At 33.7% G+C, this 15,994-nt stretch overlaps 1 protein-coding gene across 1 annotated transcript in view; it reads left to right on the forward strand.

Annotated features, from left to right (window-relative positions):
* Positions 1-15,994, forward strand: part of Sod1 (Superoxide dismutase 1) — a 39,681-nt gene that overhangs the window by 6,445 nt on the left and 17,242 nt on the right. The window contains exon 3 of the mRNA XM_085820622.1: positions 15,842-15,911. Within this exon, the coding sequence (XP_085676748.1) occupies positions 15,842-15,911 (70 nt within the window). The remainder of the gene's footprint in view (positions 1-15,841; positions 15,912-15,994) is intronic.

Here is a 15,994-nt window from a genome sequence, read left to right on the forward strand (position 1 = left end):
TGAAGAGATGAAAAATGATATAAATTAGCCAAAATGTCTAGGAACACTTCAAATTAAAACGACACATAACTATTTTGTTTTGTAACTTCTAATGTGTAATTATCCTAATACTGTTTAAGAATCAGTGTCATAAATTGTGTGTATTTTAAACTGTAAAATGTTATTAGATTGGGATTTTATGTAAATCTATAACGACTGAGGGTATTTAACTACCTAATTTAATTATAACTAACTACTCATCTTTAAAAGTTATCTATGCATATTAAAGCAAGTTATTGCTTTTCATTAATCATTATTGTGGCCACAAGATAACGCACGAAAATGTAAAAATTATTATAAACTTATTCTTTGCATCTAGGGAGACTTAAAATAATACAAAACAACTTATCACCTCTGCTATATTAGTGGCTTATTGGAACCTTAAAATAGATTAACCAGGTTACAATCCCAGAAACTGTATATGAAGGTATAACACTTGTAGAGACATTAGAATTTATTTTTTAAACAGGAACAAATGAAAAATGAGCAAGCGCCTTCACCAGAATCGAACCGCGGACCTCTGAAATGCATGCCCAGTGTGCAGACCACCACACCAAGAAGGCGGGAGAAATTCCTTATATACACCCCCTTTTAAAAGGTGACTGGGGTTTTAGGGAACCCAGTCGCCAAATCCTGGGTGAGGAGAATCATCATCTACCATCCTTTTAGTTCGGGCGTCTCTGTAGAGACATTAGGTATTTTTTTGGAAGCAGGAAAGCTGAAAAATATGTAAAGCCTTCCCCGGGAATCAAACCACGGAACTGTCAAATACGAGCCGAGTGTGCAGAACACCACATCACGAAGACATGCCAAGAAATGCGGGAGAAATACCTTACCTACAACAGGCTTTCAAGGTTTTTTTCTGATCAACAGGTCTCTCTCTCGGCTAGCAACAGTTAATCTTCTGTTACAAATCATACTGATTATGATTTTTTTTCTCATTTTAACCTATGCCATTTGACATAAAATTTACCTGCTAATTACTAAACCTCTAGACTGAATAAATACATGGCAAAATGAGACATAAAAGAAAAAATCAGCATAAAGCTGTTAATAAAATGTAAATGAAATGTCCCCAATCTTCTTTCAAATATGTCCAATTATTATACATGTAAAATATTTAATACTATTTGATAAATTTTATAATGTGGATTCATTCTGAAATTTGTTTTAAAGTTATGTTTAATAAGAATGCATCCTACGGATCTATTTTATTCTTAGAATGTTATTACAAAAGTGAAATTCAGATATAACCTGATTGAATTAAATTTTTTTAGCTTCTATTGGCTGATAGGTCCTTAATTTTTTTCATTAATGGTCCTTAAAAGTACTTAATTTCCATGTGCAGAAATGTGTACGAACCCTGGGAAGGAAGTGTGTTAGATAGGGGGGAGAATAATCAAAGAACATACATGCCATTGCCTCTCAATTAAGAATGTCTCATATTATCCACATCCAAGAAACGCCGAGTCCTTCCACGCCTTTATTCTCCAAAGGGTTCAGTTGCTGCTCCCCAATGACTATCCAGAACATAGACAGAACAAGTGTCGTGATGTTAATTTTCCCAGCTTATGTGTTATTCATGGATGAGGCGACATTCAATAGGAAGGGCATATCCAGTCAGAATTTATGGGTTCAAGAAAATCCCCACAGTGTGTGGCACCCCGTGGCACAACGCTGCATATAGCATGTTTATTGCATTCTTCATATTTCTTCATATAGCATGTTTATTGCCTTATATAGCATTTCATTCTTCATATAGCATGTTTATTGCCTGAAGGCAATAAACACTATATACAAGTAAATGTGGGGGGGCAGGTTTTGTCGGCGACTGCTTAGTCGGGCTGTACCTTTTACCATCCAGGTTGAATGTTTTGAATTATTTGTTCTGGAGCAGGTTCATCCCGGCTTGCTTGACGATGTTCCATTAAATGGGAGGCACAACATAATAGCACACCTGCTCTTTTTGGACTGGATGTTCATAGCCATTTGATCAGATAATTCTCCCATTGATGGATTGGAGAGACCGGTTTCCTGGTCCCCATGCTCACCAGATTTATCGAGCCTTGATTTCTTTTTGAGGGGAGCCGTCAAAAGTGTCATGTCACGATCCTGTTGTGCCTGAAATGGATCTCGTGGCAAAACTCGCGCAGCTGCTATAATCAAAGAAAATCCTGGTGTGTTTGAACATTTCGGCAATCAATGGTTAGTCGGTATTAGGCATGTTTAGCATCTAGTGATGCAAACTTCGAGCATATGTTGTAACATTCAAGCTGTGGTACACCGTTTGTATTCATTTCCAATGAATGTTTCAAATTAACCACTTTCTTGTTTCCTTTCTCATCATCTACCTCTGCTACCACTTATCCCTGACATTTCTCGGCATGGGATCGTATGCAATTCTTAATCCTTATGATGTGCCGTACCTCCCACAGAAGTTTGTCGCAACATCTGCGGGACACCCTGTATGTATATATGTAATGATTTCGAAACACAGTCACGATGGCTGAGGGGTAGGGCGAGAGGAAGAAGTTGGATTTCAAACTAAGTTCAGCCAATTATCTTTATTTCCAGATTTTCCAGGCACGCTAGAATAATTTCTCATAGACAATATACTCTTTAATCATACAATTAAGATAATTTCTTAGGCATTTTAAAGAAGTGAATCGGGAAGATATTAGTAATGTAGAAGCTAGCAGAATAATGACTATATAATTTAGTTCCCCGGAGGTATTTATCCCAAAGTACGTCCAGTTCTGTTTCTCTAGAATCGCATGATTGGTTAGTATTAATTTTAGTTGCCCTTTTACAGTAGTGCAGGGGTGTTTGTGCTCCGGGGAAACCCTGGAATTCCGGGGATTTTGAACTTTGATACCTGGAAATTCCAGGGATCGTCGTTCAAAAGGAAGTAGGAATAATGATGAATTATTTATTTTGATCTGGGTAATTTTGTTTGCTTTGAAAGCAGAAAACGCACGGTCAGTGTGTGTGGTAAAAACTTTTCCTTTCTTTCTCCAAAGGCAGTGATAATGCGTGAAATGGGGGGAAAAACTTCTTAACCTTATTCCGAGTTATGACTCATTCCCCCCGGTTCTTGGACATTCTCTTCTGGATTCTTTTCGGCAAGTAGGCGCGGCTGGAAAAAAAGGGAGAGACTTCATTCGACCAGACGTGCGATCACGACTCTGGGTTCAAAGGTCTTATCTCTCCTGGCGTGGCATCAATAAGTAGAGAAGGGGGATTTTTCACCGTATTAGCTATTTGTCATTGATTGCTTCTCAACTTTTTTTTCTCCGCTGTGTAAAATTTTCGTTTCATTTATTGATGCACGTGTAAATTTTTCGTTTCGTTTATTGAAATATTTTTTTATTTTTATACGCAAGAGAATTTCACTATGAAATTTCTCGATATAAAAAGTGATATTATACAATTAGAAGAAGGTGTCCGGAATGCATTTAGGTGGAACTGGATTGAACGGAGAGATGGTAATGGGGATACCATCGGCACATGGTGCAAGAAAATAAATGTTGCTGGACAAGCATATTGTGTTTTTTGTAACTTACTGCTGAAGTATGGTGGGGAAGGATTCAAGGCTTTCACAAATCATTCTAAAACTGTGACGCACATAAAATATTCAAAGTGCATTAGACATTCAATGACTTTAAGTAATTATGCTAATTCAAAAAATACTGATGACTTACTGGAGACTGATGCTCGGCCATTGGATATAGTGACAAGAAAAGCACGCTAAGAGGTATTAATGACTTCGTTTATCGACGAGAATTCTCTTTCTTTCAATGTAGCTCCCAATTTAATTGAACTCTGCAAACAGTTGAGCCGCGATCAGACGGCACTAAACTCGTTGGAAATGTCCAGGACTACTGCATGTTATAAGATGAAATGTGGGCTCGCAAAAACTATTAAGGAAAATATCATTAAAACTTTAAAGGAGACTCCATTTTCTCTAAATTTGGATGAAAGTACTAGCAATGCTCAAGAAAGTATACTGGCAAAATTGGTGCAGTTTTATGACAACAATCAAAATGAAGTTGTAGTTCATCATTTTGCATCTCTAAAGATGGAATCTTGCAATTCAGAAGCTGTTTTTAAAGCAGTTTTTAATACTATTGAAGATAATAATAGTCCATGGGCAAACTTAGTGTATTAATGGACTCGTGTTGGACACCATGCGTGAAAAAAAAAAAAGGGTGTTGAAACCAGACTACGATCAAACGAAGCACCCCACTTATTAAATATTGATGGTGACACATGTCACACAGCTAATAACTGTGCAAAAAAATTTGCTTCATGTTTTAATAGATACTTAGAAGATTTGTTTGATATCTATTTTGATACGAAAAGCTGCAGTAAAAGAGAAAATTTTTTTCAAAATCTGTGAATCCCTTGCCATTTAAAAACTTAAGCCCTTGAAGAGACCAGACCATAGGTGGGTGTACATTTTATGTGTTTTAGAAAGAATAAAAAATCTGTGGGATGCTCTTATTGCATTTTATTTTCACTACTTGGATAAAACTGATAAAGGGGATTATTTTTCTTATGTTGAAACTGTATGCAATAAAAGAAATATTTCTGCAGCTCGGAAAAAAATTGTTGAAGGGGTGTATTCTTGCTTGCATTCCCAACAACTCGCAAAGGATGCTTTAGCTCGGAAAAAAAGAATACTAAATGGGTTATTTGTTATGCAAAACAAAACTTTATTGCATATGGCATTATATTCAGCAGTATTACCAGAGTTCAACACATATATTAAATTATTTGAAACAAAAAAAAACAATGCTTCATTTAATACATTCCAGTATTCATAAATTGATGGCAAAATTTTTCTCTTTTTTTTATGAAGCCAGAAAATATAGAGTGCACATCTTATAATGATTTATTAAAGGTTGATGTTACAAATCCAGAAGCTTCCACTCTCCTGAAGAAATTATCAAAAAATCATCCAATAGCAAAAGAATTCCAAATTTCTCTGATGAAAGCTTATACTAATACAGCACAGCATATGAAACAGAAATTACCCCTTAAAAATTCATATCTAATTAGTTTTACAGCATTAGATCCAGAGCTAAGAGGTAAAACCAGTACAATATTAGCTTTAGAAAAATTATCTTTTATGTCTCATATTTTTAGTGATAATGAAAAGTCAAAAGTAGAAGCTGAAATAAGGTTATACCAGAGTGATATTGATATCACCAAAGAAATGCTCTACACATCTGATGAAAGTGGAAATCAAGTCAAGTGTACAATTGATAAATATTGGTCTAAAGTTTTTAATTTAAAGATGATTTCACAAATGATTATAAGTATCCTACATTGGCTAAATTGGTCAAAGCCTGCCTTAGCTGCTTCCATGGCCCATTAGTGGAAAGTGCATTCAACTTAATGGATACACTTGTCACTGACTATAGAACCTCTCTTAAGATTGATTCCCTAGATGCAGTGCAGACTATTAAATATGATTTAATGGCTTCTAAAGAAACCTCGTGTGAAAAATATGGCTAAAAAAATCCAATGACTGATCCAATTCACAAAGATCTCTTACTGAATATGAACAGAAGTTGGAAAACATATCTCAAGAGGACTTAAAAACATGTATTTCAGATGAGTCACCTATAAAAGTATCTGAAAAACCTACATTAGCAGAAAAGCAAACTGCTTCTACCTCTGCATGTGCAGTTCTCGAGGGAATTTCTTCAACTGTAAATGAGGAAAATAAAAGTCAACCTTCCTGCAATTATGAAGTTCACCACAAAAGAAAGACAAGCCCACAAACATCAGAAAATGAAAAAAAGCAGCAGAAATTAGATATTTTTTTTAAAGAATTAATTCAAATAATTTAAAATATTTACATAAAATGTAGTAGTTTTTATGTTTGAAAATTTATGGTTATTAATTTTGCAAAAAAAGTAATTCATTGAACTTTTATAATTAGGTCATTCAATACTTCATAATTGTAATTTTTCATTTCTCTCCCCCCCCTTCTCGAAACTCCAAAATGTTGGTTAGTAAGTCCGTAAAAGTTTCAGGGGATTTTTGGGGGTCCCACAAACACCCTTGGTAGTGTTACATAACGTAGAAAGATCTCGAATTTGGGAGAATAGATGAATTTAGGCGTGATCACCAAATCTAGAATGTTAATTTTGAGGTTGCCTGTTATTTTTAAAGCAACTATTGTATTTTGTTATATCTTGCATATATGTATTCTCTTTCTTTATTTATTAAACATATTTTTAAAACTTAATTAATGTGTTTATAAGAGAATAAAAAGGAAACATGCAATTGGAACAATTCGGCAAAAGATTTTTAGTTGACTGATCAGAATAAATGTTACAGTGAGAATTTAATATGAACTCTTATTATTTAACTTGCAAAAAATATAGGAAGAACTGCAAAACTTCCTGCTATTTCTAAAAGTATTGGGTAAAAATGTATTTGAGGGTGCCCCTAGGCAAAAATGGCAGTTGGTCAGCAAGGCACAGTTTCAAGATGGCTGCTACACAAAACCAAAATAACAAGTCAAAGAATTGCACACTCTCTTGACTTTGTCCATGTACACATCAATCTATTTTCCTTTAAAAAAAAAAAAAAAAAAAAAAAAAAAACAGGAGAATGACAACATCATGTAATGTTAGTTACTCATTAGCAAAATTGAACAAAATTTATAGCCAATCGAAGCTCTGCAAACTGCATTTTAAATCACACAATGAAATAACATATAAGAAGGAAATACATGTTATTGCATATACGAACTAGAAAAGAAAAAATATTGACTTGTCATATTTAGAAATTATTGTGTGGTCAGTCTACGGCACACAAAATTCCTTAACAGCGTCCAAAAACTTTCCAAGATTATCTGAACTAGAAGATGCATACTGCTGTCACCACATAAATTCACAAAAGTAACAAGTCAAAAATATCTTCCATAGGACCGGACTGTCGGTGGCATTTCTTGCATGAACCTTTTATACAGCAAAGGATCTTTATATTCGACCGTATGCGTTTCCTTCATATAAACAGGATGCTTATAATGACTACTGAGTAAATCTTCATTTACACCCCAGTCAATTAATGTTTTTTTCCCATTTTGTTCCAAATCATGTAAAAAATTCTCATTAATCTTATCACATATAGCCATTTTATAGTGTACAGCATATAATAAGCAATGTACTTGCTAACTGGCATCCAGTGCAAAAATAAGCCCTTACAAATATTTTCCCATCATTCAGATTCACTGCAATCACGTCATAATAGGGTTTCCATACCATTCAACTACTCAGGTGATCGTAAATGAAACAACAACTCGCGATAATCCAAGGGCAACCTAAAATGTAGACTAATCAAAAATTGGTATTTGACCTAATATTTTTTCTGTATTTACCAGCTAAACAGCATGTTGTATAAATGATTAAGTGCATGTACATTTTAAGGTAACCTTATAGTAGGACTTGCATGAGAAGAATTATCAAAGCAATTTGTGAGAAATTAATTTGCCAAAAGTAGCTTTGTTTTCATGTGATCCCAAAACTGACAAATATACCGCCGTTCCAAAGTTTTGGAAAAGCATGTTTTTGTGTTGTATTTGAGAATGAAGCAATATAGAAACAAGAAATTTAGAGAATATGGTCACTAAACAGTTCTTTAATGAATGTGACTTAAAATCTTTCTAAAGTTCAACAAAAACATGAATTGCAATAAAAAATTACAGTCTTGGCAAAACAGTATAGGCCAGTTTTTTATTAGGGAAAATGTGGTGGTAACATTTTAAAAGCTAGCTACATCCCTATCTGCGGCAGCAATGTTCCATGCTATCAATTAAGTTGTTGGTCATTGAAATGGGAAGCAACGACCAGATACGGAGTAATCCTTGTTCAAGACCTTGGAGGAGGCCTTAAATCTGCAACCTGACTCCCATAGTAATCCTAAAGATGCTGTATCTAATTCAGGTCAGAGGATTGAGCTGATCATTCCATCAGCTCCATACTCTCAAGATATTCTTCGGGAACCTGAGCTTGGTGCAGTCGTATTGTCATCTATTGGATGAAATCCAGAACCAATAGCAGTGGTGTATGGATGGACATATTGATCAAGGATCTCATCTTTATAAACACGTGCAGATCAGTGTGACCGCCGAGAGATCCCAGCCCAAACTATTATTCCACTCTCTCTGTAACTGTGTATTTCCACAATATGGGATTGATTGTCTCTGCTGCATTGTTTCCTCCACATCTGCCAATGACCTAAATCACTTTCTAATATGTAGAGAGACAGACATATCTTATACTTCCTTAAACTTCATTTTATCATGCATATAAACTGAATTTAAATATTACTGGTATTTCTATAATAGTGAGTTTTGAAAAACATGCTGTTCCTCAACTTTTGGACTGCAGTGTATATATACATGATGTTTATAAATGAATTGTATTTCCTTAAACTTCATTCTATCATGTATATAAACTGAATTTAAATGTTACTGGTATTTCTATAATAGTGAGTTTTGAAAAACATGCTGTTTCTCAACTTTTGAACATACATGGTGTTTATAAATGAAATGTGTGGTTTTAAAAATTAGTAATAAATAGATCTATTACTTTATCCATACAAAACCTTCACTGTAAGCATTGGCAATTGTCCAAGTTCCTCATATGCTATTTATTGTTTGCTTTTCATGTTTGCTGGGTTGCCGCAGCATCAGATTCCAAGATGCCGCTGCAACAGCATGGAGAAAGCTTTCTGGGTGTTCTATTATGAGATGTCCATATCTGTGGTTTCAGTGCAGCGTGAATTTAGTACATGTTTTCTGTGTGGTGTTTCGCAAGAAAGTGCATATGCCTATTTTCCTTCGAACAGGAAATTGATCAGTGACTCATTGCGAGACATGCTGTATATATCGTTGTTGCCCAGCTAAACACCAATTATGATAATTACATTTTGCGACTGGACAGTGCTCTGCCCCATTTTTACAGGAATGTGGGAAAACTTGTTCTTCACCAAACTTGGGTAGGATGTGCTGCAACAGCAGACAACCTTCTTCCTTGGGCATGCCAGATTTCTTTTCTTTGCCAGATTCTTGGGGTTTGTTAAAGACCGAGTTGGCTGATCTTTGTAATATGGTAACTGGTAGTTTGGCGACATTTTGGAGGCAATAAAGGTTACTACCTAGGACTTTGGTAATAATGTGAGAAGTACTCAGTTCCGATTACGCATTATTTTGTGTGAGGGAAATGAGAGATCATGAGATATGTCATGTGACATTAATGGACGAATTACAGTTCTTTAATCGGAAAAGGGGGGAAATCTGGAAATTTTGTATTTAGCTTTATTCTGTGTTGTGTGAAACAGTGTTGGTTAATTTTTGGATCCCATGGCCCTAACTAAAGTGAATTCGAAATGGGTATTTAGTGGAATTGAAAGGGGTAGTAATAATTGTTTTTTTAAGGTTGTGCGAGATAGAAGTAAAGATGTTTTATTAAGTTATTTATTTTACCTGGTACCTTGCTGTGAATTATAAGTATGATTTTAAAGATCCTGAAACAGGAGCACATACGCTTGCTTTTTATTTAGCGGAGGAAATAAGAAAAGTTTATCGGCCACGTAATCAAGATTCTGAAGAAGATTAGGTAAGTTAGTATTTTTAATTATTTGAGGATATTATTTTTATGCATTGTTCTAAATGTAAGGAGTAAATAAAGTAATATGGTATTATTGGAAAATTGTTATTAGCAATGATTTAGTTTAAAGTAATTAGGATTCTAAGCTAATTTTTATTAATTTAATCTATGTGCTTATTTATATTTTAAGTAGTGTTTTTGAATTTAATTATATTTTAATTAAATGATAGTTATTTTGTGAATTATATGTTTGTAGGAATTTGGTATACGTTTCAGTGGAAGTAAAGTGCATGGAAATAATTTAAATATTTGACACTAAGTATTTGTAATGTTTGAGGTATGAATTTGTTGGTGACGTTTATAATATAATAGATAATTTAGAGGTAAAAGTTTTTGGATATTTTATTTATTTTATACGTGGAAATGTTCATCTTTGGAAAGGGTATATACTTTTTCGCGATCAGGTAATTTCATGTATGTTCTTTTTACCGGATTTAAAGATTCACAAAATTTTCATGCATTTTCGTGAAATTTTTCTAATTTATGAGAAAAAAGCAGTGTACATGGATATAGTGAAAAGTGTGCGCAATGCTATTTTTGTGCGATTCTGGGATTTTTTTTAAATAAAAATAAGTCGACGTGTACATGGTTTAGTGATATTTTAATTAAATGATAGTTATTTTGTGAATTTTATGTTTGTAGGAATTTGGTATACGTTTCAGTTGAAGTAAACGTGCATGGAAATAATTTAAATATTTGACACTAAGTATTTGTAACCATTTGTAATGTTTGCGGTAGGAATTCGTTGGTGACGTTTATAATATAATAGATAATTTAGAGGTAAAAGTTTTTGATTATTTTATTTATTTTATACGTGGAAATATTCATCCTTGGAAAGGGTATATACTTTTTCGCGATCAGGTAATTTCGTATACAGTCAAAAGCCGTTAATCCGGACTCGTCGGGACTTTGGCGATTCCGGATTATAGATCATCAGTTTAAATCTCGTAAGATCGCATGCAGAAATTCTAAAATTATAAATATGAAACCGTAATTTATGAAATAAAGAACAATTATGATCTAAAGGGTATCAAAATTTGCAAAAAGAAAAGGCTTAATATTTATTTGTTTACTTTATTAAACATTTCTTTCAATGTAGGTTGTTTAAGTTTTGCTTCGTTTCATGTGATAATACTTTCTCTTTAATTCTATTAAACAGACATAATTTCTTGTTCAGTTACAAAGTTCGGCTGTTCAAGTCCTATAATTGCTGTGTCGAGAATACTGACTAATTTGTCTATCGAAATTTTTTCGTTTTCAATAACTTCTGTTACTTTCTTCGCTATGGGAAGCGAATTATAATGACGAGGAACTTGTTTTAAATTATATCAAAGACTGAGCACATCGAGATGAAATACTACATTTGGTAAGGAATTATAAGCCAAATAAAATAAAAACATCTGCTCTGAAGATAAGGATAGTGCTGACAGTTCAACTTCGAATTCATTATGCGCCCGCCGGGGCGTGAAATTGATAAACAGATTTTGGATTTCAAAACATACTTTTGCTTTAGATCCTTTATATATTAACAAATATATATCGAAAATTCTATTTGATATAATCGAAAGTTTAAGCTTACTTTTATAAAATTGCTCTTACAGTCTGCAAAAAGTAATAAGCCGGATCCAATTCGAAAATTGAGGAACAACGCAATCATCAACATTAACTGAAATAGATAATTATTTAGCTTATACGTCCATTATACATAAAACGCACACGCGAAAACGTATTCTGCACTTGCGCACACTCATATGCACAGTCGTAAAAGGTCTTACACGCACGCGTCTATGCACATTGATGCTAAAGCAAAGTTTAAAGAAATTAAACATTTAGCAGTAGTAGCAATGAAAGCTCCCTGAGATATGTTGTGCAGACATTGAAGACAATAAAAGATTTTGAACTTAACCAATTTATTAACAATATAATAAAGAATAAAAACACAGAAAATAAATGTCAATAATATTAGAGTCTTAGGAAAAATATAATATAATCATCATTCATCAAATAATATTTTTACCTTGTCTCCAAAACACTGGCATTCTATACAAACAAAAATGTCCTAAACAGTAATTATGCGGCCTAAAAATAAAGCTGGCTACCCATTCAATAAGTCCATAATCAATGGCCAAGAAAAACACCTGAAAATTTAAATGAAGTTCTTGAAAGCACTTAAAGCAGGCCTAACCCCGTTTGCACAAGGAGTCGTCGCCGCTCACGTATTTTTAATTCCGCCTTCATTGAAGAAACATGGATGCCGCCCACGGCAGTCACTCACATGGTAGCCGAAGAACTTTATTCTGGAACCATCATTTCGCAAACCGGAATCAAGGCATTTTTATTCACCGGACTGCATGCATCTTTTTGAAGGGGCTGGAAACCGCTCACTCACTTGCCGGGAAACCAGGAACTAGAAGAGTTGAGCCAGAGCGACGCGAGATACTTATAGCAGAAGTAGGAATGACGTCATCTCACAGCAACTAGTCAGCTATTGGCACGAATCGGCTTTTCAGATGACGTAACATCATGTTTCGTTTTTGCATCTCAATTAGGTTGAAACAGTCCGTTCTCAATGCAAACAGTGGCAGCAAGAAAAAGAAGTAGAAGTAACTACTATATTACATTAAAATAAGGACTAAATTAAATAAACATTTCAAGGAGGAGAGATGATGCAGTAAAAGTTTTAAAAATTAGCTATATTTTCCAACACACATGTGTCAACGCGGCGCATGCGCAGAAAGTTTTTAGTTTTGAGGTCCGTATTATAGATCATTTCGAATTATGGCTGTCCGAATTAACGACTTTTGACCGTATGTGCTTTTTTACCAAGTTTAAAGATTCACAGATTTTTTTTGCATTTTCGTGCAAATTTTTGTAATTTATGAGAAAATAGCAGTGTAGATGGATAAAGTTAAGAGTGTGTGCAATGCCATTTTTGTGCAATTCTGGTATGTTTTTTTTAAGTAAAAATAAGTCGACGTGTAAATGGTTTATATGTATGTGCTATTCTGAAAAACGTGCAAGGAGTTTGCGATTGTGTATTTTTTCCGAATTTTGCAGTTAATATTTGTCATGATTAAGCAGTTTTGTTACATAAAATTTCTAGCATAAGTGTAATTCGGCTAGTAGATTGTTGGAAAAAGTGTTCAGTAAATAAAAAGAAAAGAAACATGTCTTTACTTTGTAAAGACAAAATGGCGGCGAAAAAAAAATAGAGGTTTGCTGTAGCAGAGTTGGTCGCCAAAAAATCGCCAAGTTACCATAATCCAAAGATCAACCACCGAGTTTATATACCGCTAAGTCTGTGTCCCTTGAGGAAGTTTGTGTCGGATAAAGCATGCAATGCAGTCAATCATGACGGATATGTTGCATTGAGTATGGGAAGAATTTGATTACCATGTAAATGTGTGTCGTGTGACCAAGGATGTACGTATTAAAGAATTGTGATCAATGTATCAAAAACTTGGACACTTGCCGCTGCTTATGTTTGTAAGGCTTGCACTTATAAAATAATGCACAAGCCACTCCATTCATTTATGAAATTCTTGTATATCTGAAATGTCATCAAACTTTATCAGCATATCAAAAGAAAATACACTTTAGCAATTTAGAATATGAAATTTTAATTATTAAATAAACACGAATGCATTTAAAAAAATTCGCAGACTCTTTCAGTACTTTTTTATTCCCGCCCCCACTGTTGTTCGCTTCATGTACACTGTGCAAAAAATAGGACAGCTCTTTATCTTCTGTTCTACTCGGCCGATTGATGAAATTCAACTTGCGTTTTCCACGTCTTGAAAGTGCAATTTAGGATATGTATTAGATTCATATATATAATTGTTCTAATATAGGCATTCTGGCAAAAAAATTGAACTTGAAAAACTATTTCTGAAATGACATGCTAATTTTTTTCATATTTCAATCCTACAGCTCAAATTATTCCAAACTGCAAAGTTTTGTAAAAATTACACGAGTAGTTATTAAAAAATTAGCTCTCAAAATTTTAGCTCCTCAATATTAATTAAATTTGATATATATTTATTAATATCCCCTTTTTTATTAAATTTAATCGATTTCTTCTCCCAGAATTCGAAATTTAGGCTAAATCCAAATATAATTTGTATTTTTAAATATTTTTTATAATTTTTTCAAAAACATTTTATTATAACCTACAAAATTTTTAACATCTTAAAGTAGATATTATTTCTAGGCACATCTGCAAACAGTTAATTCTTTATTCAAAATTTCATAACATATACAGTCAAAAGTCTTTGATCCAGACTCGTCGGGACTTCGGCGCGATTCCGGATCATCAGTTTAAATCTGGTAAGATGGCATGCAGAAATTATAAAATTAAAAATATGAAACCGTAATATATGAAATAAAGAGCAATTAGGATCTAAAAGGTATCAAAAAAAAAGCTTTATATTTATTTGTTTACTTTATTAAACATTTCTTTCGACACGCGCATGCGTAAAGCATACATTACGCATAGTTGATATTAGAAAATTGCAACCAGAAGGAATTTTATTTAAATCATATCAAAGACGGAGTATATCGAGAGGAAGTACTACATTTAGTAAGGAATTATATGCCGAATAAAATAAAAACATCTGCCCTGAAGATGAGGATAGTGCTGACAGATCAACTTCCAGGTCATTGTGCGCCTCGATGTCCCCCCTCCTCTGCAGAGCAGCGTGAAATTGATAAACTTATTTCGGAAGTATTAGAGAATCAAAGGATATGCCTTTATCCATTTTTTGCACCAATTCCACTTTTTGTTTGATGGACATCGAAACATGCTTTCGCTTTGTAGATGCTTTGGTAGCTCCAGAATCGGAAATTCTTTTTGTCATAATCGAAAGTTCAAGCTTACTTTTATAAAATTGCTCTAACAGTCTGCAAAAAATAATAAGTTGAATCCAATTAGAAGATTAAGGAACAATGCAATCTGCGACATTAACTGAAATGGATAATTAGATAATTTTAGCTTAGCTTATACCGTCCGTTATACAGTAAACGCGCATACATAAACGTATTATGCGCTTCCGCTAACGCATGAGCAGAAAGTTTGTAGCTTTGAGGTCCGGATTAAAGACTTTTGACTGTACTTGAATTTACGTATTGGCGTGTTTTGAAATTTGGCATATTTGTTACAAGTGATAACAACGTCAAATGTGGTTTACACACTTTGTTAAAATTAATTGAAAGGTAATGAACATGACCTTTTTTCCGCTTGTATGTAGGGGAGAAGGGAAGGGAAAATAGGTTGCTATAAATTAAGAAGTTAGACAAGTGAATTATTCTTGGCACAAACTGAAAAATATACGGCGAGATAAATTTTGAAATTTCTGCATAACTTTCGCACCAAACTTTACAAAACTGAATATTTAGGCATAATTTGTAATTTGAGTCGCAAAATTGGAAGATGGAAAAACATTGGCATGTCATTTCAGAAAAAGTCCGATTTTGTGTCAAAATACCTGTATTAGAACAACGCTATATCTAAAACTAATACATATGCTAAGACGTACTTTCGAGGCATAAAAAATGCAACTTGAATTTCGTCAATCGGCCAAGTAGAACAGAAGATATAGGACTATATCCCCCCCCCCCGCAGTGTACATAGTGGTTTGGCTTCCTTTTAAAAAAAATAAGAATTGCAGAAACTTGGCATTGCATACCAGCCGATTACCAAATGTGTCCTATCACTGCTCACAGAAAACATGATTCATTTTTGATCGAAATAAACCACCTTGCATTGCTGCAGTTTTAAAAATAACAAATAGCATTTAAAGAACAGACAGCAGTTAAATGAGAAGTATCTCACAGTTCCATTGATTCAGGTTATGAACAAAATTAATGTTGCCAAAGTAAAATCATTGCATAACGACAAAGTAAGAATAATAAATATTCATTTTTTCTTTTCCCTCTCAAAGACTAGAATTTATTAAGCAGGTGAATAACTTCATGAAACTTCATTATTGTCTTTAACATTTTAAAAGCTTATAATTTTGTGTTATGATTACAATTATTTCATATTATATTCTTCATTGAAAACCAGCCTTTAATTCCGTATTTAAATTATTTTTCTTTCTGTTTTAAATTTACAGGCTGTATAAGTGCTGGAGCTCATTTCAACCCATTTGGCAAAGAACATGGTGCTCCTGAAGATGAAAATAGGTTTGTATTATATATCATTTTAGTCTGTTAAATACAGAGTAGCTTAAGTACTGTTATATATTGCTAAAGCTAAAATGGCATTA

The sequence above is a fragment of the Stegodyphus dumicola genome, chromosome 7, assembly GCF_044657685.1.
Source record: "Stegodyphus dumicola isolate Sdum_Otavi_A_Nest chromosome 7, ASM4465768v1".
Classification (NCBI taxonomy): Eukaryota; Metazoa; Arthropoda; class Arachnida; order Araneae; family Eresidae; genus Stegodyphus; species Stegodyphus dumicola.